This window comes from Echeneis naucrates, chromosome 4 (genome assembly GCF_900963305.1).
Source record: "Echeneis naucrates chromosome 4, fEcheNa1.1, whole genome shotgun sequence".
Lineage (NCBI taxonomy): Eukaryota > Metazoa > Chordata > Actinopteri > Carangiformes > Echeneidae > Echeneis > Echeneis naucrates.
The window spans coordinates 10,417,648-10,444,929 of record NC_042514.1 but is presented as its reverse complement, the minus strand read 5'-3'; the positions used below and the strand labels follow the sequence as shown (position 1 = coordinate 10,444,929).

The following is a 27,282-nucleotide window of genomic DNA, read 5'->3' as shown; positions in this document are numbered from 1 at the left end:
TTACACAGATTTCTTACATTGAATGTACGGCTTTATTTTCATTGTAACAGTAGGGGGAGCTCCATCACAATAACAGAGGAAACTTTTTTCCCTTACCTTGTGATAGGAGTTTTACTTTTGACAATTTTTGTTCAAGTGCGGCTGGCTAACAATGGCAGTTGTTATTAGACTGGATGTGTTTGGCCTGGGGACGGACAACAACAACAACAACATTTACTTCACCCGATCTATGATTCCAGCTTTAGCTAAAACTGTGACGTGAAGTTATTTTCACCAAATGAATCAGATAAAACAGGTCATTTTATTTCCTTTGGCTGGTGACAGCCACGCGCCTTTGGATTTAGCGCACACCTACTCGAGCAGACCGTCAGCTTACAGCCTTACTGAACACAACGTGTCATTTATCGTTTTTCTTCCAGGCTGGCAGGTTTATTGTCCGTACATCAGAGCTATTTAAAGTAAAGGAAGGTAAGCTTTCGCTCCTCTGCCTCCAATCCAGACTAATGTGAGCCAATAGAAGGACGGACGGCCTGCTGCAGCCAATGACAGAGAGCGCTGTCCTTCGGACGACGACAACCACCATGAACCGGAGCAGGAGTCTTTTCTCTTCGGTGCAAACTTTTGCCATTTAGTTTCCCGAAGGACAAAACGGTAAGCTCAACGCCACATTATGGGCATTTTATCCGGTGTAGTTATTCCGCTGTGGAGAAAAGTCGGCGGAGGGGATCTTTATTACTGGTGTTGGTTTCTCGTCGGTAAACTGAGCCCTCTATTTCAAAATCAAACCAAATGTCACCGTTTGTACTGTTCGAGTTTTGTGGCGTTTTTGAAAGATCGAGGTTTTTCTTTGTCTTTTTTGTTTGTTTGTTTGTTTGTTTTAAAATATTTGTAAGCGTTACACGTAAGCCTACTGACCCACTGAGGCCCACATGCAACCTACATGACCAAACTCCAGTCTGCACGCCGTCATTTCTTCGGGTTGTTTTATTAGTGAGGTTATATTCTCACTGAGGGCCACATGCAGCGACATTAACTGTTAAGTTAACATTTAGTCTCAGAGGTGACAACTTAATGCTTTATGTTTGTATGAACGAGCTCCACAAATGTTTAAAGAGTCTTCAACTACTTTTTGCAATGAAACAAGCAAACACGGTGTTAATGCCATTCATCAGTTGTGAATCAAGTTTCATGGCAGCTTTACACAGCCTCACACTGTATGTGACATTATTTTGAATGTGTTTTTTTCCCCTGAAATTGTGTGCTGATTTTTTTTTGTTGTCCTCCCTGTGTTTGCAGGAGGGAGGTGGAGAGGAGGTGGCCTGAACAGGAATGGGGGAGATAGAGGGTTCATACCGGGTCCTACAGACCCCTGGTACCAGGCTGGGTGCCCAGTTCAATGCCGGGATCAGCACTTTGGAACCGGGTCAGAGCCTCAGTGCCAACATGGTTGGTGAGAGCAAAAGCCACGGCCTGCGAGGACTACGTATCTGTGTGCAGGGGTTGGACGACTCCCAGGAATACTTTGACATAGATGTAAGTGTGTTCTGAACTGTCGCAAGGCCTCATTGTGTTTTCTACATCCGCCTTTGTTTACACTACTGATAAGTCTGCAGTTTGGTACACAGCAGGTTATATCTTACCTTGTAGTCCTGGGTTATCCTGCTTGTGTGTGGCTTGAGTTGGTGACAGCTGTTTGATGGCTTTGGTACTGAAATCTCCTCCTCCTTAAGTCCTCTTATTCGGGCAACTTAGTGGAACTCACCAGGGCACATTTTTCTTTTATCTGCTACGATTTCTACTTTTGGTTCAGGTAGTACTAGCAGCAGCAGTCGTGGATTTCATTCCTGTTCCTCAGCGACACCAGCGTAAAATAATCCAAAACGCAATATGATTGCGTTCACATTTTGGATTTGATTAATCAAAGTTGATGTGAAAGTCTGTCCCCTCATGTGTTATCATAGAGTTTGAATTATAAACCTCTGAATTTTTTGGTTTACTGTGTTACACTAAAGATAGAAATATGGATGAATTGCTATGGGCCAAGATTTTGCTTTTTGATAACCAACACTAGGATTTACATTTTCCATCCTCTCCTAATCTGGGACGGTTTGACCTTCTATATTTGGCAGACAGGACAGGACAGGATTGAGAAAACTCAGGCTTTGTCATCTTCAATGCTGCTACAGCAGCTTAATCAAATGAAGTCATGACATAAAAACGCCTATCCTGTGTTTAAATTTTGGTAATGAAAGTCAGTTTTGAAGTGACAGACCAATACTTACTTTGAAATTATTACTAAAATGTAAAACATGAGTGACTCGACTGCAAAGATGTTTCTTTTCGTTGTAAGTGCTCTATAGGTAAATGAATCTTTTTTCTTTTTTTAAATAAAGATTGGCAGTTGACTTGGACAAACCTATAGCTCCACACTCTTGCAGTGTTTTCCCTGGTTTATGTACAAAGTTGCCACAGCAGCCACTGAAAAGGCAAATAGGAAGCAATAAGGAAGCCATTTTATCAGAACAGTTTCCTGTCTTCTGTATTTTGGGCAGGAGGTCAGTCTGATCACATTAGAGTCTCCACAATGAATAAACAACCAAGTCATTGTGCAGTTGGACATGATTTTAATTGAATTAATTTGTAGTATAATAGGCTAACAGTGTATGTAACCTGTGCAGCTACTTTGTCCTAAATCCCTGTGTAGCCACAACAATAACGGTTCTGGCAGATGTAGTTTTGGAGCACTGCTGAGGCAGACATTTCATAATCTTATGCACCATATGTTGCCTCCAAGTCTTAAGCGAACTGAAAGCAACAGATACAAGTATCACAACTTCACTTTGTTTGGGACTAAGTGCACAACTCAATCCACAGGAAAATAAATTCTGAAGATTTTAGGGTGCTCTATGTTGAAAGGCAGCTGAACTCAACTGAACTTGACCTGGAATGATCAAAGCAAGCTATGTACATGGTGGTGAAAGGAGGTGGCAGACTGAAATACATGGCTGCAAAAGGGGAATGATGGCAGTCCTGTTGTCAAGCAGACTGTAGCCTGCTGAGAACAAGATGTCCTTTCTCTGTGTCACCACTGCCCAACATCGCTATAATATTTGTTCATTCAATTGAGGAGTCGTGGGGGAGTTGATATTATTTATGTATTCACACAAATGCCTGCAGAACTAAAAGTCCATTACACTTCTTGGGTTTAATTTCAACTTAAAAGAGAATTGCCAGTGTGCCGTGTCAGTCTTGGTTTTATGTCCATTTGACAACAATAATTTTAAATGAAAATGAATGAAGTAGTAGAACTGATCCAATGTAGTAGAACTGTAGTTTTCCAGCATGTAAAAATAGGTACAAAATTGCAGTGTTGAATGTCTGAAATGGTTGTGGCCTCCAAGCAACTGCCTCCCTCATTGTGGCATTTTGGTGTGCAAAATATCTTACACATTTGTGTGCACTCTTCATTGCCTACCCTTTCCTGCCACGCTGAATGTACTTTGGGTGATGAAATGAGGAGACATAAGAGTTTTTCAAGCACAGCAGATTTTATTTTTGTGAATATGGTAAACTGTAGAAATAAATGTTAGTATAGGACACATGCATTTTATGGCCACATAATTTCTGTTGCGTGGACCTACAACAGACAAATCAGATCAGAGAGCATTTGCTTTGATCTGTTAGCCTTTATCTACTGCAGGTACCCAGCATGGTCATCATCAGCAGACATTTGCTTGCATGGCTCTTATCCATAGGCCCCTCCCACAGCCAGCACAGGAGAAAGCTCAGCCTTGTGGTTTCTGGACAAGGAGGCAGGGCCAGGAACACAGACTTCTTTTATCCAGCGCAGCCAATCCATTTGCTGGCCTTAACTTCCAGCTTGAAATTTGCAAAAAGACTGAGGGTGGTATGTGGGACCTAGCTGTGTGAAACTGCAGTACAGTTGGGTGTATTGGTGGGAGGGAATCTGGAGAAGGCTTTGCTTTAGTGTTAGCAAACAAGCACATAAATAGTAAGGCTGACAACCAAGCAGGTTCGGGGGAGACGCAGGGGCAGCCACTGGTGTTAAAAGAGTAGTTCAGAGGGAGCAGGAGGGACAGGACAAAGTTTGAGCTTGAGAAGTGGGGGAAGGGACACACTCAGGAGTGACGCTCTGTTCAGACTTTGGACAAGGAATTTCAACCAGTGGTCTGTGTCAGAAATGACCGTTTGACTTTTGTTGAAGCTTTATAAAATCTGTCGAACTGTAATGAGTTACTACATATTTAATCTTTTGTCTATTCTTGGATGAATGCCAGTAAGATATAAACAGTGTGGAGAACAGTGTTTTTGTTTTTTAGGTTTTGCTCAACTTGCAGGTTTATGAGGGATTGATTATCTTTGCCGAACAAGGGACAGAACTTGGCGCGTGTTTCATGGACACACTCAAAAAGGGGACACTCTTGGGCTCCTTATTACAACCATTACAGCTGAGCACTCAGCTCTCATCTGCACAAAGCACCCACTATCCCACTGTGAGCTGAAGGAGCTAAACAATCTAATGACCGTGCCTAGAAGGGCTTGTTTAACATCTCAAACAGCCCTTTGCACTGCTAATGATGCAGCTCTCCTATTGTTACAAATAGTCTTAGAGGTAAATAGTGTGGTCTCACCCATCTCCAATTCTTTTCTGTGTTTTGGATGTCTAACTGAGATAGTAAGGCTCTGGGTCATAAAGGTGACTCCAGCAGAAGATGCACCGAAAAACCTGCCAACTACACACAGGTGTGTCCCAAAGCCAGATGGTGAGAATAAATCAGCACCAACTATTGAAATGAACATTGCCATTTAGATACGAAAGCCTTGAAAGAACCTGTTGAACTTAATGTCTTCTCATAGACCTGTGAAAGTGGCCACTGCTCAGCAGAGCCTTAAAATGTATGTCAACAGGAAATCTCCTGGTGGCAAAGCCTAAACAATGTGCATCCCACTGTGCCAAATACAAGCCCTAACACACCCCTACTGTCAGTAGGAGGTTCTTCCCAAGCTCACTGCCATTCCCAGGAGACTGTGAAGTATCACTTGCTGTTTGACAAACATGCTCAACCTGTCATGCAAGGTAAAACCCAAGCCTTGATTTTTGGATTGGGCTGGATCTTATATGGGCTACACCTGTAATTTTTTTTCTTTGTGTTTCAGTTCAGTTTCAATGCTCACATGTCTCACTATCACACACAAACACAGGAGGAGATTTGCATCCCACAGAAACATCTGTTTTTCATAATCCCTGCTGCTTTCGAAGCTTGATTGGGTGACCCACTGACCTGTCTTAGTGTTGGAGCTCAGAATTGAGACCATGATCCAAACCACAAGTTGGGTGTGAATGTGATTTTCCCTGTTTTAGGTCTTGAAAGCCTTTGCTGGCACGTTTATTTACACAACAAAATTAATTTGAATAAGTATTAGTTATAGATCAGCTAAGGAATCTTGACCATATAAAATTCATGAATATTTGTTTTCAGTCTAGTTAAAAGTGTTTTGTTTTTTTTGGGGGGGGCAACTGAATGTGCTGCAATGCTAAATTTTCGATATCTTTCAATATCTGTGATTTTAAGTAAGTGTGTGTGTGGAGATACAGAGATAGATTATTAGTGTATGTCTCATCTGCACCCAACAAATGCCAATAATGTTACAGTTTTAAAGATAATTAATTAATTAATTAATTAATTTCAGTTGTATATCCGATACATAATTTACTAAACTCATATCCCAAATATAGTGTCATAGTGCTGTTATTGTTGATATATCTATGGATCTGTCGACAGTACTGTTAGAATAGAGTTTTCAGCAGGTTGTCCATCTTTGCTCTGTCCTTTTGTTGTATTACATTCACGTTTGGCATCTTGACCACATGGCAGTTTTCCTCTTTTGCCACGGTTCTTGATTGAAGAAATGTCAAGCTCTCTCTAAGGCTGGTAGAATAACTGTGAGCACACTGTATGTGTAATGTAGTAAGTGACTGCACACATGAATCACCAACATTCAAGAGTAAGAGGAAGTAATTTGAAGGAAAATAACCCGTTATTGAGAAATACAATGGAAAAAAAAATTGCCTGATACCTTTTGCATGTTCATGCAGGAGGAGGTGAGGCTGATTTGCTGTAGTGGAGCTTGTCTTCTTGTATAGCTTCTTGGGAGCAATTAGAGCTGTCATCCCTCCCTCTCAGACTGTGGGAGATAAAGCTGAATGTCTCAGAGACTGGAGTTTTGTGACTGCAACCCTGCAGAGGCTAAATGACTGACAACAAGGAAGCACTTCTGAAGACGCATCAGTCAACGCATAGTGCTCATGACTGCTATATTGGTTTCTAGTTTTCCCATCACACCAATTGGCCTTATTCTGGGTAAAAGTTTTTCATGGCTTTGTTAAATAACATTTTACATTCACACATATAATGTAAATCCTATAGTTTTTAATAGTCATTGGGCAGATTTTATGTATTTTATGTTGCAGTGTGTCTTGGAAGTTGTTGACCATGAATTAACGCTGAATAACAGCTAAATGAGGTGAGCATTGTAAAAGTGAAGGAACTTGAATAGTTGATGCTGTGTCAATAGTGTGTCTGGCCCGCGCTCAAATACAACCAAAGTATTTTAACACACCAATTTTTGGCACCCTGGCTGAGATCAGCTATAATCAGACACTGTAAATGTTTGGAAAAAAATGTCTTCAATTAATATACATAAGATTCCTCAAGTTATGGATCTTGTCATTAGGTTTCACCTGCAGTTTATAGATTTTGTGAATGCAGAACACATGATTGTATCACAGTGATGAAAAGACCAACAACAGTAAATCTCCTGTTGTTTTTTTGAGTTGTAATGCTTTAGTTTAGCCAATGCAAAGCTGTTCTTTTTATAAGCCTTTTAAAAATACTATTTTGCATTACAACCAGATGTTTTAGGCTGTAATTTTCTCAAAAAGTCACAGGCCAGGTTTCCAAACCTCAAGTGCAGTGCTCTAAGTACATGGTAATTAGTTCTTCATTTAGTGAAAACAAACCCCACAGCTCTGTGAAGGTAAACTTCAGCAGATCTCTTGCTTGTAACTTTGTTGCATTATTCTCAGAGCCTGACAACACTAAGTGTACCGTGGGACACATGTCTTGTAATTTGTCAGTTCAAGTAAAGGAAACAGTTTGAAGTTAGGCGGCTATAAAACGTACAAAGAAGTGGATCATTTACAGATGCCAAATATTTTCTGTGCTCCATAGAGTGTGTTTGCTTAGTGGTAACTTTGAACACAACCATGGCCTCGCTTAACTCAGCCCAAGTGAAAATTCATTTTGATGGTGATCTCTAGTAATCAACTGTGGTGTTTGTCATCTTAAAGGCGTATCGCTCCCCCATGAGATAGTAAGATGCATAATAATTGTTTTGTTTTTTTTTTTTGTTTTTTTTTGTTTTTTTTTTTTTTGGGGGGGGGATCTTCTTTTATTTATATATATATATATATATATATATATATATATATATATATATATATATATGAGATGGAAGAATGACATAATGACTAGTTTTTGTTTGTTTGTTTTTTCTTCCAGCCTAAAGCTCTTGGACAGGCCCTCCTTGCTGAAGTTTTCCACAGAGGCAATCTCATAGAGAGTGATTACTTTGGCCTTGAGTTTCAGAATATGCAGATGAACTGGGTATGTAAACTGACATCAGTGTGTTTTGTTTCCTTTTTAAAACTGACACGTCGGATAAGCAGGAACTGGCATGCAAACACTTTATACACGTGTCGCTTAAGTATTGCCCACCAAACTAGGCAAGATTTTAAAGCTCACTGCTTGATGGCAAGACCTGAGTCAGGGCTAAGAGCAACCTTTAGGCCATTCCTCAGCGACTCAGTTGCCCTTTAGCGTCATGCAGGACAATTATAAAGTTAATGTTGTTTTCATTGGACTTCAGCAGTATATAATCTCAGAGTATTTTTAGTTTGTCTGGCACAACTGCCTATATACAAATGTTAGACTTTCCATTGTTCTTCCAGAAGCATAAGTGTAATTTAAGACCACCCACAATTTTCTTTATAAAGCAACAAGGAAGCGTAACACATCTTCTTCAAAGACAACCAAGACAAACCTGCAAAACCTTCCTATATACACAGAATACACACTCATACACCGTTCTTTCTCTGCAGTGTGGTTTTGAAATCACATTTTTCACTTGACAAACTGTTTTGCAGTATATTTATATATTTAAACGTGATGTTTTTGCAATAGCATATACAAAAGATAATTTGTGAAAGCGGAAATCAGTTTGTTTGAGCCAGTTTTCAAACGGCAATGCCAAACAAATTTTTTATTTTATTTTTTTAAAGTGTTGGTGGGAGAAATCATTGTATTTTACTGTCAGTATGCCCCTTTTTTTTTTTTTTTTCAATCCAAAGCCCAAAGATATTCAGGGTTTTATAAAATAAGAAGTGGTAGATTACTAAACTCTGATAAACTGAAATCAGCAGACATATGGGATTTTATCTTGGAAAAAATTGCTTGAATGGAACGAGAATCCACAATTGTGATTGTTGATTCATGTTTTTGTTTTTTAAGATTAATCATTTAGGCTGTAATTATTTACTTATAAATATAGATGGATGCGTCTTTTACTTTTCATGAAATTATTGGATGAAATTTGATGTCACTGAGAGCTCAGAGAAACATTGTGATGATCCAATTTCTCTTTAGGTTTGGTTGGAACCTACAAAACCTGTTGTTAAACAAGTCAGAAGTAAGTAAACTCAGATATTACCTCAAGCTCCATTTAATAAAAATGTGTCCACGTGTTAACTACGTGTTTTTATGTTTTTCAGGACCACCAAATACCTTATTTAGACTGTCAGTGAAATTCTTCCCTCCAGACCCCGGTCAGCTGCAGGAGGAGTACACAAGGTCAGTGACTGTAATTTCCTACTGGATATTACATTTATCTCGTGCTTGTGTAGAAGAGCTTTATAAAATAAACTGGGATTTTTTTTTTCTTCCAGAGCCTAAAATTATACTTTCCATGGCATTATAGTGTTTTTCAAATCAAATCAAATCAGATTTATTTGTACAGCGCCAAATCATAACAAAGTTACATCAAGGCACTTTACATATAGAGCAGGTCTAGACCAAACTCTTTATAAAATTATTTAAAGAGACCCAACAGATCCTCCCATAAATGTTTTTAATTTGCTCATTTTATATAATTTTATGCTTTGTTAATAGCGGGCAGCATTTATTTATTATCAACCTTTGTAATTTTTTGTTTTAACAACATACCCAAATAACAAATGCCATTTAATTAAATTCACTATGGTAAAATATGGCCTTGCATTGTGAACTACTGTCACATGAAATTTCCTAGAGTTACATAATGAATCCCCAGTAAGATTTGTTTGTGCTTATTCACTTTTCATGAGCATAACAGATGAATGCTGTGCCTCTTTAATCTTTGTTTTCCTTTGTATAGGTACTTATTCTCCCTGCAGATGAAAAGAGATCTGACGGAGGGCAGGTTGGTCTGCACAGAAAATACTGGAGCTCTGCTGGCCTCTCACCTTGTCCAGTGTATGTTTAAGCTTCTATTTAAACTTCAGTATTTGTTCTTAGGTTTGGTGTTTTTTTTGTTTTTTTTTTGTTTGTTTGTTTGTTGTTGTTTTTTTTTTTTTTTTTTTTTTTTTCAATTTGTAGTTATGTTTTTGTTTTTTGTCAACACATTGTCTACATATTGTACTTCATTAATATTTTTTTGAATGCAATAGTATTGACATCAGCACAGCTTAATGTAACATGTGAGGCAGATGCACATTGAGACACAAATAAAAATACACATTCTATTAAACCCCAAGTTCCTGCAGTTATAGTTGTGTATATAACTGAGAAATGTTCCGCTCTAATGTGAGCATATATAATTTAACATGACCAGATTCAGAACCAGTGGGCCTCTTGTCATAGATATTAATGGTAAAGCACAAAGAAAAACTGACCTCACTTTCCTTCTTCATGAACAGCGGAGATTGGTGACTATGATGATGTGGCAGACAAAGACTTCTTGAGGATGAACAAGCTGTTGCCTTATCAGGACAAGGTGCAAGACAGGATCATGGAGCTCCATCGTAGGCACCTGTGAGTTGCTCCTTCTTGTTAGTACCTAAGTCTAATTTCATGTTCAGCTGTCTGCTGTATCTGTTCTTCCCTTACACTTTTGAAAGTTTGAATGGTAGTGCATTATAAAATTGCGTTAATGTCACCCATGCTGTTGATCAGTCTCTGTTAAAGCAGGAGTTGTTGATCTTTCCCTTCCATATACATTCAGAGTTTTTTCCAGCTGCCCCAGCTACAATCCATCCATCCCATCAGACAGAAAATTGTTCAGTTTTAGCAGATGACTGCACACGTAAACACAAACATGCTCAACTTAAGTGTGTGTGGTTTGTAACTCACTTCATTGCTTCTTGACTTGCTGTGCCACTGCGAAAGTCTCACTGCTGTTCTGACCTTCTATGGTTACTTCTAAAATCACAGTTTGTACCAGACGAAAAATCACTAATGTGAAGCTAGTTTGTTTTGTTTTATTTATGTAAAAGAATACAGAGGCTCAGAGGTGGCAAATATATCCAACTTGAGTGAATATTTGTCTCCAGGATATGACTTGTATGTGTAAGATGCTCACCTTAATTTGTTTACTCCTATTAGTTTCCATCATCTTAGCTTAGAAACAATGTTCCATTTGATGAACTTGAAGGCCAACTCCCTCAGTGCTCATATGTAGTTTGATGTTTTTTGTTGGAGTCTTGGAGTGCTTCACACCTTTCGGATAATCTAAAATTCATTCACTTTATAGTCACCAAAGGTATCACGTGGATTTTGTAATTAGTGAGAAACGTGCCCCTTCCATGTGGCTTTAAATGGAAACATTGGCAATACCTATAATCAAGTAATTGAGACAAGAGCGTTTTCTTGCTAAGCAACTATGATGAGAGGGTTCACCCCATTTCAGATTTTCAAGCCTCACATAACCATTCACACTACTTTTCCCTCCATTAGCCTGTTTGTTACCACACTACTATCCAATAGCCAATAGGGACTATTTTCAACCCAGTGTATTAGATGGCTCTAAAGACCTTTGCTAATCTCTTCCTTTGGTTGCCAGGGTGGAAGTACAAGCGGCCAGCTCCTCTGTCCTAATCCCCCGCTCTGTTGGTCTATTAGCCATAAGGCCAGTGAGCCAGGGGAGGGCCCTAAGGAGATTTTGCTGCTTAAGGGATGAACAAAATTAGAATGTGGTGATGATTGGATGGATATGTCTTCCTAACATGCTGTTTGGTTGTAATCACATGGTTTTAGATAATGCCTCTAAAATCTTCAAAGTTATAAGGGATTTAAGGTTGTAGTACTTGACATATAAATCATGATACAATCTCAGTTTGCTCAGGCTGCATGTGGTTAATCACAAGGAGCATTATATGATGGCCACTGGGAAACATGCCTTCATTCAGCTCTGTTGATGAAAAGGGTCTCTCTCAATTCATAAAAGAAAGATGACCTGTGTTACAATAGAAATGCAGCTCTTTATAGTACATTTTAAAAATAGGACTGTGGGAAGTTACACACCTGCACATACACATCCATTAACACACTTTGCTCAGTCTGGTGTCCCTGATTTATATGCCAGATTTATGTCAAAAGTGCGAGCATGATAAAAACATATTTGCAAGCAAATTATATTATTTCACATGAATGAATGTTAGCTGCCACTCACACTATGAGTTCTTGCACACTGAAACATGAGAAATAAAACAAAGTTTCTGTTTGGGCGCCGGAAGGCAAACACGCTCCTACAGGTTAGCAGGTTAAGTTGAGTGATGCTCGTGCAAATTGACACAACTTTTGAAAATATGGGGGCAGAAACCAAGGGAGGCCCTGCCCTTCTTGGAATTGGTCCACTTCATTGTGATCACACCCACACGGACCTCCTTGTACCTTGTTGCTTGTTATTTGACCAACTCATTCCTGACAAGAAGTTTGGAGTTGAAGACGCAGTGGACAGAATATTGGCGGCGCACGCCGTATCCCTGCCGCTGATGGCAGGTGGACACACACACACACACCTCATTTCCCTGTTCCCGTTCAGTTTTCTTAGGTAATTCAGAAACCCTCATCACTCATTTTTTTCCACCGTTTTAATAGCAGGACTAGAGGTGCATCCATGGTAGTGCTGCTCACAGCCACAAGTGCATCCCCAATGACAATACATTAATTGGTATTAATTTATCTTTGGTGAGATGGCATGCACATCTGATGTACCCATATCAGGTATAAATGGGGTTCTTTTGTGCACCATGATGGGCACTGTCGTGTCCATTCGGGTCGACGGTTTAAAAGAGGCTTGCTTGGGCATGCATGGGAGAATGTTTGTTGCAAAGGAGTTAAAAGCTTTGAGAACTACAGAATGTCACCTGATTGCACTCTTTTTGTTTGTGTTTATCAACATGCATCTTGGGAGACCAGCAAATATGGCATGATCATCACACTTTTTGTTTTGTTCTCCCCCCCAACTACACTTGTGTTGGGAGAAATACCCAATAACAATATGAGTATGACGGGTAAAGGGTTCTATCAATTTTGTGCTTGTTGCACATTCAGCTTCCTCGATTATTAAATATATATATATATATATATATATATATATATATATATATATATATATATATATATATATATATTTATTTATTATTATTATTTTTTTTTTTTTTTTTTTTTTAGCAACACAAAGCAAAAAAAAATTGTATTTAGTTAAGTAGTGACACACAGGTGTGGTATCTGGAATTATCAATGAGTAATTGCATTTTCATGTGTAATTTGGGAAAATCTAAATAAAAAGGAACATCCTGATTTGGGGACTGCTCTTGAGCCAGTGCTGGACAGTGTCTAGTTTTCTAATCTGTTATAAGGTCAGCCATGTCAACTGGAGCATGAAGAGTGAAATTTGACATGAATGGTGAGATCACATCGGCTTATTGCATTGTCTACTTCAGGGGCCAGACTCCAGCTGAATCAGATTTCCAAATCCTGGAGATTGCTCGGAAACTGGAGATGTATGGTGTCCGCTTCCACCCTGCTGCTGACCGTGAAGGCACCAAGATCAATCTGGCTGTTGCTCACATGGGTCTCCAGGTTTTTCAGGTGACTGCTGTTTTCAACTGTCTTTTCTTAATGTGACTGTGAAGTCCATAACATAGTTTCTCAAGGTTATTTCTTTCCTTACATACTTGCATATTCTCTCAGGGCAACACAAAAATAAATACCTTCAACTGGTCCAAGATTCGCAAACTGAGCTTTAAAAGGAAGCGGTTCCTGATCAAGCTCCACCCAGAGGTCCATGTACGTATAAATGAAAAATGCGTGCTGTTGTCTAGAACAACACTAGAGTTGAATGTCTCTTTTTTTCTCTCTCTGTCTTAGATTTCACATCCACTGTGAAGGAGACCAGTTGATTATATGATTTGATTTGATTTGGTTTCTTTTTGATCTTTGTTTTCAGGGGCCCCATCAGGACACTCTGGAGTTTTTGATGGGCAGTCGAGACCAATGTAAAATCTTTTGGAAGATATGTGTGGAGTATCACTCATTTTTCCGTTTGTTTGACCAGCCCCAACCTAAATCCAAAGCTCTCATCTTCACTAGAGGATCCTCTTTCAGATACAGGTAATACTTGCTGGCATAAAAACAGAGACGTCTTTGTACAAACTGTGGGGTTTCTGTAAAGTGAAGCGTAAAACAGTTTAAGTGGTTTCATTGCTTTAATTCAAAACTCTTTTGGTCAGCGGAAGGACCCAGAAACAGCTTGTGGAGTACGTCAGGGAAAACGGAGCAAAGAGAACGCCATACCAGAGGTGTGTTTCCATATATAGCATGAACACTGTTTATCTGAAAGCCAAATTGTTTGCCCCTCTTAATTCCTCCTAAGCATTGACTGGAAATTGTTTCCACAGTGCATTTACCATCATAACACTGACATGAGGTTCTCTTGTTGTTTAGGAGGAACAGTAAAGTGAGGGTGTCTGCTCGCTCCCTAGCAACAGATGTGCCAAAACAGGTCAGTGAAACTGTAAGCTGGACACATACAAACGAATTAGGAGCTTAAAACATATAAAAAAAATCTTACATGAATAAACTGACATCTTTTCCACTTTCTTCTCCCTTGATCTATTTCTTCCTTGTCTGTGTTTAACTCTTTCAGAGCTTGTCATTTAATGACAGTCTCAGGGCCTCAGGCTCCCCTACTTGTGCTACAGTGTCCTTCCACCTGATGCACATGTCTAATGTCCTCCCACGAACCGAACTGCAACCTCAGCCGCAGCCTTTGCCCACACTGAGCCAATCTCCAGCAACTCCACAGCAGCAGCTTCAGTCCCCTCTGCAAGCTACCAGCCCGCCGACGGAAGAACCTGTCAAGGCTGCTTCCCCGTCCCACTACGCTTTTCAAGGTGCCCCTAGCAATCCGGCAGCAGGACACTGCAGCCCCTTGTTTGTGTGTGTTGAAAGTGGCAATTCTCAATCACAGCCTTCAAAAAATGGCAATGAGGATAATGAGCTTGGTGGGAGAAGGGCCCCTGAGTGCTCTGTGGGAGGGGGTAGAGGGAAGAGGAAGGGGATTCTTACACCTGAGGCTTTTGAGGCTGAGCTTTTGCGAACCAAACAGAATCCAATGTTCTCAATGTCCAATACACCTCTGCATGTCACTGAGGAGTTCATAGATGATGATCCCACTGAGATATCTTTTTACGGTGGGGGTGCTGAGGCCTATTCTTATGGGCTTGATGACAAAGTAGACCAGTTTCATGATATTGTGAAATCAGAGTTTAACAAAAATCAGTTGTTTAGTGTGGGCATTGAGGACCTGAATGGGAATAGAAATCCCTTCCCTGGTAGCTCTATGGGCCACTCCGACACCAGCTCCTTGGTGAATAACCGCTCAGAGTGCAGTTCCCTTGACAACCTGGGGCTCAGCTCTGCAGGTGAGTCCATGTCAGTAGGTTGCGGAGGACCTGACTCCTCCTCCCTTCGCCTCCCTGGCTCTGACATCCAGTCAGAGGCCAGCTCAATGGTCAACTTCCCAGCGTACTCTGTGCGCTCTGAGAGCAGCTCTGCTGTGCAGTTCAGTGACCTGGTAGAGCAGCTTGAGCAGCTCAGTTACCCCCCCACAGCCACTGAGGGCTCTGGGAACGGCAGCTCAGATGAAGACTCTGACTGGGGCTCTGACAGTATGCTTCCCCCTGAGCAGAACCTGTTTTACAGTAATCCCCTGTCAGGCAGCAGTGGGATAGAGGGGTTCCTCCTTCAGTGTCACAATCTGCAGGCCTTGGCACTCACAGACACCTCTGGTTCTCCCCATATTAAAATGTAGTAACATCATTCTCAAAGCACTTGAGGCCTTGGTCCTGAGACTTCCAATGTATGTAGGAAATCATTTTGCCACATTGTGATGAATACTAATAATTAGCAGCAGCATCTGCACACTCTCATTTTTTGTTCCCTCTCCATTCTTTGGTTTTCTATCGCCGCACTGTTACTCTTAGTTCTATCAGTGATTTGACCTGTTGTCCTTGGTGCATTGCCATGGTCAGGTTGTGGTGCTTTTTTTTTTTTTTTTTTTTTTTTTTTTTTCTCTCTCCTCGCTCCTGTTTTCTCATGAAACTTGACTTATCAGGATTTGGCCTCTATTTTCAGTCTTAATCTTTTTCAGAAGCATTCTGTCTATCTCAAGCAAATATTGATAAGCATTTAGATATGCATTTTAGGTGTACCCCTCAAGTATTACACAAAGTGTAAAACATTTTTGGAGGAAGCTTTTTATCCTTAGTACTTAAATTATATTTAATAAAAACATCAATTAGCATAGGAATGGCTCGCTATTTCAGTATATACTGTAACAGTTTAACTTTAAAGGTAATATTATGCATCCATCTTTTGATTTTGAAAAACACGTATATACTTTCAATATAGTGAATCTCATATAGAGCTCATTAAAGGAAATTTAAAGGTAATGTACAGTTTTTGTGAGGAATTACAACAACATTCAACCAGAATATCAGATGTCACATAGTTAATTTCTTTTATAAAGTATTTAATGAAAAATTACATAATTAAATAATTTACAGTTTTAGTATTGGTCCTAGTAATAATTATCATCTGCCTTATTTTTGATGGTCTACTTTGTGCAGTGTAGAGTTCGCAACAGGATCACAGAGTGATCTGTCTCTAATATGTCTATCTCAGGGTAAAAACAAAACAAACAGTTGTCCAGGTTCAGTGATCTCTGCAGGCCCTGTGTGTTGTTTTATTTTGTGCCATGAAGTCAGACTTTGTAACTGCACTTCTGTGCCTTACTGACATCTGGTGGCTGACATATTTGAAGCATTTTCATAGTAGACTTGTAGGTTAAGTATAAAAAAAGAAAGTAAGTATTTAATCAATTAGCATTTTGGCTTAGTGTTCAGTTAGGTTGAAGAATGTACGCAGTGTACTAATGAGCCGTTAAGTACACTGGTAACACCACTTTATACAAAATGAATGTATTGTCTTGTTTGTAAGGCTGTAGTAAAGAATGTACAATGATGTTAAATACAACAGTACTTCTTCATTGTTGTCAGTGGGGCATCAGGATGTCGTGTTTGTAACGGTTCAAACCATCCGAATGTTGTGACTTCCAGGAGGTGTGTGTGTGTGTGTGTGTGTGTGTGTGTGTGTGTGTGTGTGTGTGTGTGTGTGTGTGTGTGTGTGTGTGTGTGTGTGTGTGTGTGTGTGTGTGTGTGTGTGTGTGTGTGTGTGTGTGTGTGTGTGTGTGTGTGTGTGTGTGTGTGTGTGTGTGTGTGTGTGTGTGTGTGTGTGTGTGTGGCTTCGTCTCTTCTGATTTGTGGCCTTTAGCATGTTTCAGGGGCTTTGGTATTAGCTGTCTTTGTGATTCCAACAAGTTTGTGTATTGGTGGGAAATGGGGGTCTTTTGTACAATAGTGATGGATTTTTCATCCTTTTTCAAATGAGAAGGATTTTTTTTTTTTTTTTGAATGCCTTTGTGAAGCATTGATAAAGGAATAGTTGTTTTCAGTGAATGGGTCAGTCATTAATATTCCAGCATGCACCTGGCCTTTTTTAAGTCAACCACCCTCGAGGCTCCAGAGATAAGTTTGAGGGGTCTGGTCAGGTCAGGTTTGGCTTCAGATGACTTTATTGTGCCATACAACATAAAAACCTAATGTTGTCTTCATATCAAATTAATCTGCAGTATTCTGCTATTTCACATTTGTCATTTGTTCTTTGGAAAACATTCATGACTTGCTGAGTCAAGTTTTTTTTTTTAAATTACCTTTTTGTTTGTACTCTTAACGTTGCCTGTGGGGAGATTTCACATGACTTTCTACAAAGTTTGCTTTTTTCTGTACACACAACACAATTTTGTTTTTGTTCTTTTGTTTTGTTTTTTTTGTTTGGTTTTTTTTTTGTTGTTTTTCAGCAGCACTTGCACCACAATGCCTTAAAGCACTTAGTTTCACTCCTCTTGCGATCTGGTTTTATCTCAGGTTTGGACTTGTGTTTACTTATCAGCAGGTTTGCTATTTATTCAGCAAACAGCAGTAGGGTTTGGGTAAGTAGGGTAAATTGGGTTTTCCCCTTTGATAATCAAAAGACAGTTCATAAAAACTCGCATGTTCTCATTGTCATTTTGAAGGATGGCAAGTAGCCTGTTTATATTTTTCCTTAAATAAAAATGAAAAGTAGAGAACCACATTTTCATATATATATACTTTTACAGAGTAAAAGTTATGATGAAGGGTTTGTCTTAATGGTTTTTTGCTTCTTCTTCTTCTTCTTCTTTTTTTTTTTTTTTTTTTTTTTTTTTTTAAATAAGAAAACTTGCTCTTCGTTCCTTCTCTGCCATGTAACACAAATCCCACATATCGGCTAAAGATTTAATTCATGACAAACTGACATTTCTAACCAGCTAAGCTAACTGCACTTAGGCATCAAGTAATCATCACTTAATTCTGAACTTGTATATTTACTAATTATAAACTTGTACCTAATGTTTGTATGTTTTCCTCTAAAGAATAAAGTAATCACTTTTGGGTACCATGAATGTCAGACTTAAAATTCTTTTTTGAGATGGAGACTGTAATCATGTGGGCAAAAATGATGTAATTTCTTCAGGTGCTCCAACAGGTGGTACAATTTCTTTTCAATGCCAAAATTGAACATTTTGTATATTCCATTTTAACCCTTTCTGTGAAAGAAAGAAGAATCATTTGAGGTTATACTAAACACCTGACAAGATGATGGATTTGAAATCTAGATTAGACTGCGGGGCTGTCTTATGAAGCCATTAAAAGCTGCAACCACCAGGGACTCATCAGTGCCCTGCACTTCAGCCAACCCTTTTAGTTTCTGAAGAAATGTTCATTTTATCCCTTAAGAAGAGCAGTGTGCTTCATCTCTTAGCACAGAGTTGTAACCAGTCAATACAGGAACCCCTGTTATCTTCTATATTTGAGTCAACGGGCTCATTCGTTGTTGGGGGTTGGGTCGAACTCGTACACAAGATTCCTCAACCTAATTCCAGCTGAGCGTATGTGCTCCCTGTTTGGACAGGCCTTGTGCCAAGTCATTCCAGAGCAAACCCCCGTCCTCTGGCTGTGGAGCCTGACGTCCGTTCTGCTCTCTCTCCTCTTGTTCCCTTTGGGTAACTTCAGATAGACTGTAAACAATTATTTATCCTTCAGAGTAGTCACATTCCTGATCATTATTTGTGTGAGCAATTATTTCCGGGTCGACGGCCGACGTTTTCTTTTTTCTTTTTTTTCCCTCCCCCATTCCTTTTTTCTTTTTTCTTTTTTTTTCCCTGATAGAATTAGAAGAACAGCTGTGGTGACCTGTGACTCTCCTAAAGAGGACAGCCTATCACTGCTTCTCCTTGTTTTGTCTCCGTTTGTTGTGTCGTAAAGTTCTCGGGCAGAACAAAAGCAGCAGAGCCAGTTCTGAGAGGAAAGCAGGTTCATATATGTTGGTACTGAATCATTTGCCCTTCTTTTTGAAGGCTCTGAAAACAATGGCGTGCAGAAAAAATGTGGGAACCATTAGTTGCCTACTCTGCCGTCTCTTCTTTCATTTAATGGCCAGCTTGTGTGATGAACCATCCCACTTGTTTTTGTTGAACATGCAACATTTGGTGTTTTTTCTCTGGAAGGAAACTAGATTATTGTGGAAAAGATGAAGGTTACTGTTGTATTTATGCCTGTGTGCTACATTAGTACTACTGCTACTATGCTCTTGTACTATGTATCACTTTGTGAATTGTTGTTGTTTCAAATTTCCCTTTTCCAAAGGTCATGTATGGCCTGTTAAAGTACAGTAACATTGAAGCCATGTTGTTCTTTCACAACTTTTTACATTGCAATTTCATTTTGTCTTAAAGGGCTCAATCACTCAAGTCAGAATTTTATATTTCTTTTTATTCCACAGATTCAGCTGTGGACAGTCCTCAGCTCTCACCTTTAAACTCCAAGGGGCCACTCTGCCTGTCGCCTTCTTTCCAGATGTCAACCCTCAGCCTGCCAGGCCAGGCCCCATCGCCCCTGCAAAGCCCCATCCTGAGCGAGGTGGGCAGCAATGCGAGGCTAGAGGAGGAGGAGGAGGGCAGGAGGAAGGTACACTGTTCATATGCCACCCTTCCACTCCCCGACTCACAACCCCTTTAAAGGCTGCTGAGTTCAGCTGCCTTGGAAATGATATTGGGATGGAGGGGGAGGGAGGGGGTTTCCCATGATGGGAGTGTTGTCACTCAATTTGGATACTTGTCTCCTTCAGCGTTACCCCACTGACAAGGCCTACTTCATTGCCAAAGAGATTCTAACCACAGAGCGAACTTACCTGAAAGACCTGGAGGTCATCACTGTGGTGAGTTATCCTTTTTAAATAGGTCTTTTTTTTTTTTTTTTTCCCCCAAGATCATTGCAATGAAAATTTAAAAGCCTGGACCTAACTATCTAGGTTAGGAATAAGGAAATCAGTAAATTATCACAGTGTGGAAGATGCAAAAATTATGATTCATTAATTAATCATAAACAATTTCATTCATCATAAAATCTCACAAATGAGTGAATACACCATTGTTTCAACCCTAATATGTGCATGTTAGTTTGTTTATTAGAAAAGTGTGAATGAATATTGTGTTTTCCAATGCTCACAGTGGTTCCGCAGCGCTGTGATCAAAGAAAATGCCATGCCTGAAGGTCTGATGACTCTCCTCTTCTCCAACATCGATCCCATCTATGAGTTCCATCGAGGCTTCCTAAAGGAGTTGGACCAGAGGCTGGCTCTCTGGTTAGTGCTGCTTCACTGTTTTTGTACGTGTTAAGATGTAATGAAGCTCCTCATGAGATGGTCATTTAAAAAAAATCCCTCTGTCCTCAGGGAGGGGCGCTCTAATGCTCATGTCAAAGGCGACTACCAGAGAATTGGCGATGTAATGCTGAGGAACATGTGTTCCCTCAAGGTGACTCACTGGCTCGTGAATTGAAGTCGCCTCTTTTGTCCAAGCTTAGCTAACAAACAGTACGTCAATTACTTCATGTTCATCGTCCTCAGGAATTCACCAGCTACCTACAGAAGCACGATGAGGTCTTGACAGAATTGGAGAAGGCCACCAAGCGACTTAAGAAGCTGGAGACTGTCTACAAAGAGTTTGAACTGCAGAAGGTCTGCTACCTGCCCCTAAATACCTTCCTGCTCAAGCCCATCCAGCGCCTCATGCATTACAAACTCATCCTGGAGAGACTATGCAAACACTATTCCCCTGTGCACCGTGATCATGATGACTGCAAAGGTGGGTTCTCCTTCTGCCACCTTTGGCTACTACTAAAATGAGAAAAAACAACAATAAAAAAAAAACATGACGTGTCCTTAAGTAAATGAGTCTTTTGAAATTGTCACAGTGTCAGATTTGGTGAGATGAAGAAAATCAGCTCTTAGTAACTCAGCAGAGACACAGCAGAGGCGTCAGGCTGGGTTGGATAGGTCCACAACAAGCAGTGCACTTTAAGTTCCCAGATGGTGCACTCAGTGGTCCATAAAATCCAGTGTAGGACACCTTACACCCTTAATAATCACCATCTTGGCTACGTAAAAGAATGCGTCCGACCAACAGCATTTTTTTATGATCATGACTAATGAGGGATGACACATTGATGGCAGCTTAATTTTAAGCTCACATGACACCAGGCATTAACAGGAAACTAAAACATTAAGTTGCAGTCATTAGTTTTGGCTAGAGAACAGACAGGGTGTTTGATTTGGCACCACACAAGATTCCTGCAGAGTACTCGGTTTTGGTGGACTGGCTGAACTACTTGATCTGAGACACTGACTTAATATACCTACTGTAGGTGATGAGCGAAGTGCCACAGACCACCTTTATTGTTCCATTAAACCAGTGATGTTTCCCATTGTGAAGTACCAGTGTCATTCCACTTTTACATATTTAAAGAGGAGTATTTATGCACTTATGGGCCACTGTAACTGAGATGTTTAGAATCAGGATGTCATCATGTATCCTGGATGCTTTGTCAATTGCCCTTTTTCCTCCAAATTTCCAAAAGGGCCTAAATAAGTTTTAGAAAAATCTTCTCTGAATGTATTTTCACTGTAGCCTGATATTAATAAATCAGATGTGTAAATGTTTTGCATTCAGATCAGTTGTGTTTGTTTACAGAGGCTCTGAAGGAAGTTGCAGAGATAGCCACCCAGCTGCAGAGTAGCCTGGTCCGACTGGAGAATTTCCAGAAGCTGACAGAGCTGCAAAGAGACTTGATCGGTATAGAGAACCTGACGGCACCAGGCAGGGTGAGTGCAATGACACTGGGCAGAGGGCAGGGGGCACTGGGAACCTGGGTTAAGGTTGTTAAATAGATTAGTGTCCAACAAACGTCTTCTCTGTCCAGGAGTTCATCAGAGAGGGGTGTCTGTACAAGCTCACCAAGAAAGGGCTGCAGCAAAGAATGTTTTTCCTGGTTAGTGCATAAGTTTTACAAACCTGGGAATCTACAACTACAATTACAAACTACAGTGCCAGGAAATATCTGATGACGTTTCTGTTGATTTTTTTTTTTTTCAGTTCTCAGACATGCTTCTCTACACAAGCAAAGGTGTGACAGCAACAAATCAGTTTAAAGTACACGGGCAGCTCCCCCTTCATGGCATGATAGTGAGTATACACAGTGACCTCCTCAAAGTGTGTGCCTTGTTAACCCGCACCAGACCTGTCAAGACCCCTCTGTTATTCCAGAGTCAGATAGCTGATGGTGACAGCATGTTAACACTTAGGACTTTCAGCATGAACTGATCAGTGTGCTGAGAAGGGAGGGCCTGGGTCTCCTAATGTTTTATGTTTCTGCTTCATTCCTGGCTGCAGCTCATAGTGCTGGATGCACCGGTAAGTCTTCTGGGCTCTGCCAGCTCGAACGCCCAAACCCGACCCTTCTTCTCCCATGCTTGTGCAGCCAGATCACCAAAAAGCACACCTAGCAGATTGCTCAAGACCCACAACCATTCCCAGTCTATGCAACTAGCCTGCTGTGTACACCAGGCCAATAGAAAATGTGGACATCTCAAATAATAAAACAGGAGACGATCAAGTCTCCTCTTGCCAAAACTGATAGGTGTGTTTTGGACTTAAAAATGGATGCTGATAGGACGCTGAAGGAAAAGATCATGTTATTTAGAGATGGTGCTGTAGAGACTCTTTGACAGGTCTCTGTATGATTTAAGTGTTTCTCATTCAGTTTCTGCCAAATCCTACTAGGAACAAAGATGTTCGGACCGCCATTCAAGGACGAACACAGTTTCCTCTCTTTGACCACATGTCTCTTGTCTGCAGGTTGAGGAAAGTGAAAATGAATGGTCAGTGCCTCACTGCTTCACCATCTACTCTGCCCAGAGAACCATTGTTGTCGCTGCCAGGTGAGAATTTTATGAGATTTACATTTAAGTAGATTGCAGTCACATCTGACAAATTGCATGCGCTGATGACATTTCTGAGAATCATTGGAGCATGCAAATTTTAAAGGACCTCAGTGACTCATAATAGGCCAAAATAGATTATTATTAGATAGATAGATAGATAGATATTAGTACAATAAGTATATGAAAATTACATTTATACAGCTAAATTTGGCCCTGACAAATAACAGCTTTCTAATCACCTTCGTCCAAGGTTGCATTAAGACCAATGTTAGACCTGGAAAAACAATCCGGAGCAGCCATACTGTCCTGATCAGTTCTGACTCTCTGTAGTTGAGCACAGGACTAAAGCGCTGAATAAGACCAAAGTGGAAAACTAGTCATAACGCCTTCATAACTAAGAATAATATACCTAAAATTGTAGAGTTAAGTTGGTAAAGTCAGGCTCTCAAATTTTTCCCTCTTTCTCTGTTTTCAGTTCTAAAGTGGAGATGGGCAAGTGGATTGAGGATCTGAACTTGGCTATTGATATGGCAAAGAAGTCTCAAGAAAAATCCAGCATCTTTCTTGATGCAGGACTAAACGACCGCTCCAACCGTAAGATCAACTTCAGTTTTATGGCCAAATGTTCTGAAGTAACCGCAGAAACTGTTGAGTAGAAACATCTGCTTTATGTGACTTTTTTATACTTTCCTCAGCTGAAAACAAAAAGTTTTTGAAAAGCTTTTCCCTCAGGACATAGCAACCACCGAAAAGTACAGTTAATCCCTTTCCTCCACACAATTTCCCGTCCCACCTTCTCCTCCCCCTTCAGGGTCGTCTGATGAGGTTTCTCTGGAGCAGGAGTCGGAAGATGACATGAATTCCTCGCGGACTTCACTGGACAAGCAGACACACCACCGTGCCAACACAACCATGCATGTGTGCTGGCACCGCAACACCAGTGTGTCTATGTCTGATCACAGCCTGGCTGTGGAGGTACTCCTCCTCTGCCCGCGTTAAGAAACGTACACACTGCAGAAAACACAGAGCACTAGCAGTTTTCTTCGCATGTTATTGATGTTCATTGCTGCCTTATCAGTGGAGCAAGTTGGCTGACACTGCTCTGAGGTCCATCATGACATCTAACCTCGTCTTCCTAATCCCTTCGTTTCCTCAAATGTCCCTCTCTTTTTCCCTGGTGACTATTAATATCCTGTGTTTCTACCCTCTGCTCTTTACTGAAGCTGATGTTTGTGATTTCTTATGCAAGTGAGAGCATTTCTGGTGTTGTTTCCCTGACACAAATATTTCCACTTTACAGACTTGGAGGATTTCCTAACTATTTAATTTTCCCCTTTTCTCCTTCTCAACGCTAACATGATAACACTTTCTCTGCACCCTCTCTTCCTTTTTGTCTCCTCACCTTCTCAGTTTTCGGCTCTCCAGCCGTCTCACCAGAGCTTCCTCCTCGCTATCTCCTCGGTCAAGGCCAAAGACCAAACACCATCACACATGTTTGCTGGTACCGAAACCAGAACCTCTCTCTCACTGATTACCTGCGAATGACTCAGGTATTAGAGTCACAGGCCTCAGAAGACAACAGATGAAAAAGCTACGAACACATTGCTTAAATATAAATGTGAAAAAGATAGCTGCATACTCCTCTGCTAAAGAACAAGGAAAACTTTATTTACATATCCTAGAGAGATTATATTCAAAAGTAACTGCTTTGGTGAGTCAGTATTTGCAGGGCAAGAAAACAGTTAACTACCAAATGATTTAGAAACATTATTAATCATCGGTCAGGGTTATCACTGTGTGATGGTTTTACCATTCCTTTATATTAGTCTAAATGAACTATAGCAGCAGAAATTACCTTTGTGGGTCAATATAAGTGTCACAGTAAACAAAGGAAACTTAGCAATAAGGTAAAATTCCCTTTTGCACATAACACAGAAAACACAGACAGCTGTCTTTGGCACACTAAATATTTCCATGTATTTAGTGAAATGTACCACAGCCAGTCATTGGCACACAACCACAAATCACTGACTGTTGTTTTGACATGACCTGCAAAGTTATCACTTTCCAAACTATGTTCTCTGCTCTGTCCGCCTCTATAGAACCAGCTCTCTGGGTACCTCCTGAGGAAGTTCAAGAACAGTAATGGGTGGCAGAAACTCTGGGTTGTTTTCACCAACTTCTGTTTGTTCTTCTATAAGACTCACCAGGTGAGCATCCTTACATGCTGAGATTTGTTGTCCCTGCTAAAAGTAGCCAATCCAGTAAAAACATGTAACTGAGGTGAGAGGGGGTGTTTCTGTGCACAGGATGACTTCCCGCTGGCCAGTCTCCCCTTACTCGGCTACACAGTCAGCACCCCAGACGAGTCTGACAGCATTCACAAGGAGTACGTCTTCAAGCTGCAGTTCAAGTCCCATGTTTACTTTTTCCGAGCAGAAAGCGAGTACACCTTTGAAAGGTATTATTGATTCCATGACATCCAGAACAAAGTCACATACCTTAACTTGATCATACTTTTGAGCTTGATATTGTTGACATGGCGCCGCACACTGTCTTTTCACAGATGGATGGAGGTGATCAAGAGTGCAGCCAGTACTACGGGCCGGATGAGCCTTCTCATCCCTAAAGGAGGTCCCATCGAAATTAACGGAAAGTAAATCGTATATCACATGTCAGGAGGCTGGGCCTCTGGGACATCAGATCAACTGTTCAGTCTCTTAAACTTCAGAGACAATTCACAGTGAATGAACATTGGAGATATTTACAAGTAGAGCCTGAAAGATACTGCCAGTTTGTGTTAAGATTTCTCAGCTTACTTCATTAATGTTTGTCCTAATTAATGATGATGTAAATCACAACATTTCCTCCACTATACAGGATATAATGAAAGGGAGAGATGTACATGATGATTTTGATTTGTTTTGTTTTTTTTCTTTTCTTTTCATTGATGCATGTTTAGCAGTTTAGTGAGCTGTTTGTATAGACTGATCATGGGGAGTACTTTTTCATGGGACCAAATTCAACACATAATGCTCAAATTCAGGCTTTTTGAAGGGCTTTTTGTCCTCAGCACACGGTCAGCAAAGCTTTGTCGGGAACAGCATGGGGCTACAGGGAGCAGATGATATACAGTATGTGGATACATGATGGAACAGTATGCTGTGTGCTCTCTTCACTGTATTTTGAAAGAGCTAGATGACCGAATGGAAAAAGAAGGGGACATGCAGGTGAGCAGAAAGTTAAAAGAAATGTTTGACACTAGAAGTTGTTTCATTTTGGGAGATATGTGGGAGGTTTTGAGGAATTCATGCTGCTGTAGAGACAAAGAAACACTATTTGGCTTGAAAAATGTAGCAAAGTGAACATTGCAAAGGTTTAAGCATCAGACTGTATAAATCATAGAATAAGCAGTATTTATTTTGAAAAATCTTAAGGCCAGTCCAGTTTATTCGGCAGGTAACAACAACATATGTTTAAAATCCTCAGAGAGCCGCCTCTGCTTAATACTCTTGATTATTCAGGCAGTTATTGCCAGTTTGTCAATAGTTAAATATCAGATGTAATCTTCTGTCCTGTTACTGTGCATATGGATAACAACTCGAGGAAATACTGTGCATTGGTTACTTTACTTTTTCTGTGTTTACTCTGGAAAAGTTGCAGTTTATTTTTCATTTCAAAACATACCAGAAGAAGAAGTAACTGTATTTGCTTATTGTGTCTTTATATGTCAGGTTGTCTAGACAAATTGGAGTTCATGTATGGGAGACACTTATGATGCTTTATGTTAGCCATTTAGTGCGCTACAAGCAAACAGGTATTATTTGGTATAAATTTTTTGATGACTGGAAACTTTACTCATTGTGTGTGTGTGTGTGTGTGTGTGTGTGTGTGTGTGTGTGTGTGTGTGTGTGTGTGTGTGTGTGTGTGTGTGTGTGTGTGTGTGTGTGTGTGTGTGTGTGTGTGTGTACAGAAAATGCACACTTCCCCTGCCTCCGGAGCTGAAACAGATGAAACGGTGATGATGGAGGCCATCCCCTGATCATCTGCCATCCTTTGTGTGTACAGTGTGTGTGTGCGCGTGTGAGTTTGTCATAGACTGACCCTGTTGCACAGTTAACATTGAGTATGTTACTCCTATTTATTGTTTAGCATGTGATCAGGGCCATGCTCCTGAATGCTCTCATGTAGTCTTCATGTTATTCCCTTGAAAACCTAAAGAATAAAACATCAGTTCAATCAG

General features: G+C 40.3%; 1 protein-coding gene across 2 annotated transcripts; it reads left to right on the top strand.

Moving 5' to 3' along the window:
- Window positions 1-169: 169 nt before the first annotated feature.
- On the top strand, window positions 170-27,282 carry farp2 (FERM, RhoGEF and pleckstrin domain protein 2). 2 transcript variants are annotated; one of them, XM_029499831.1, is made up of 27 exons: window positions 170-651; window positions 1,297-1,533; window positions 7,584-7,688; window positions 8,727-8,769; window positions 8,852-8,930; window positions 9,493-9,590; window positions 10,034-10,148; window positions 13,061-13,208; window positions 13,311-13,406; window positions 13,567-13,730; window positions 13,850-13,918; window positions 14,064-14,121; window positions 14,266-14,512; window positions 19,542-19,678; window positions 19,887-19,976; window positions 20,269-20,402; window positions 20,493-20,574; window positions 20,667-20,904; window positions 21,790-21,920; window positions 22,019-22,087; window positions 22,192-22,281; window positions 22,954-23,036; window positions 23,515-23,633; window positions 23,851-24,014; window positions 25,142-25,249; window positions 25,349-25,500; window positions 25,606-27,282. In XM_029499831.1, the coding sequence occupies exons 2-27, from the start codon at window positions 1,330-1,332 to the stop codon at window positions 25,697-25,699; spliced, it is 3,117 nt and encodes a 1,038-aa protein (XP_029355691.1). In that variant the 5' UTR covers window positions 170-651; window positions 1,297-1,329; the 3' UTR covers window positions 25,700-27,282. The 2 variants fall into 2 exon arrangements, with proteins under 2 accessions (XP_029355691.1, XP_029355689.1); XM_029499829.1 differs by having other exon boundaries at window positions 171-651; window positions 19,542-19,726.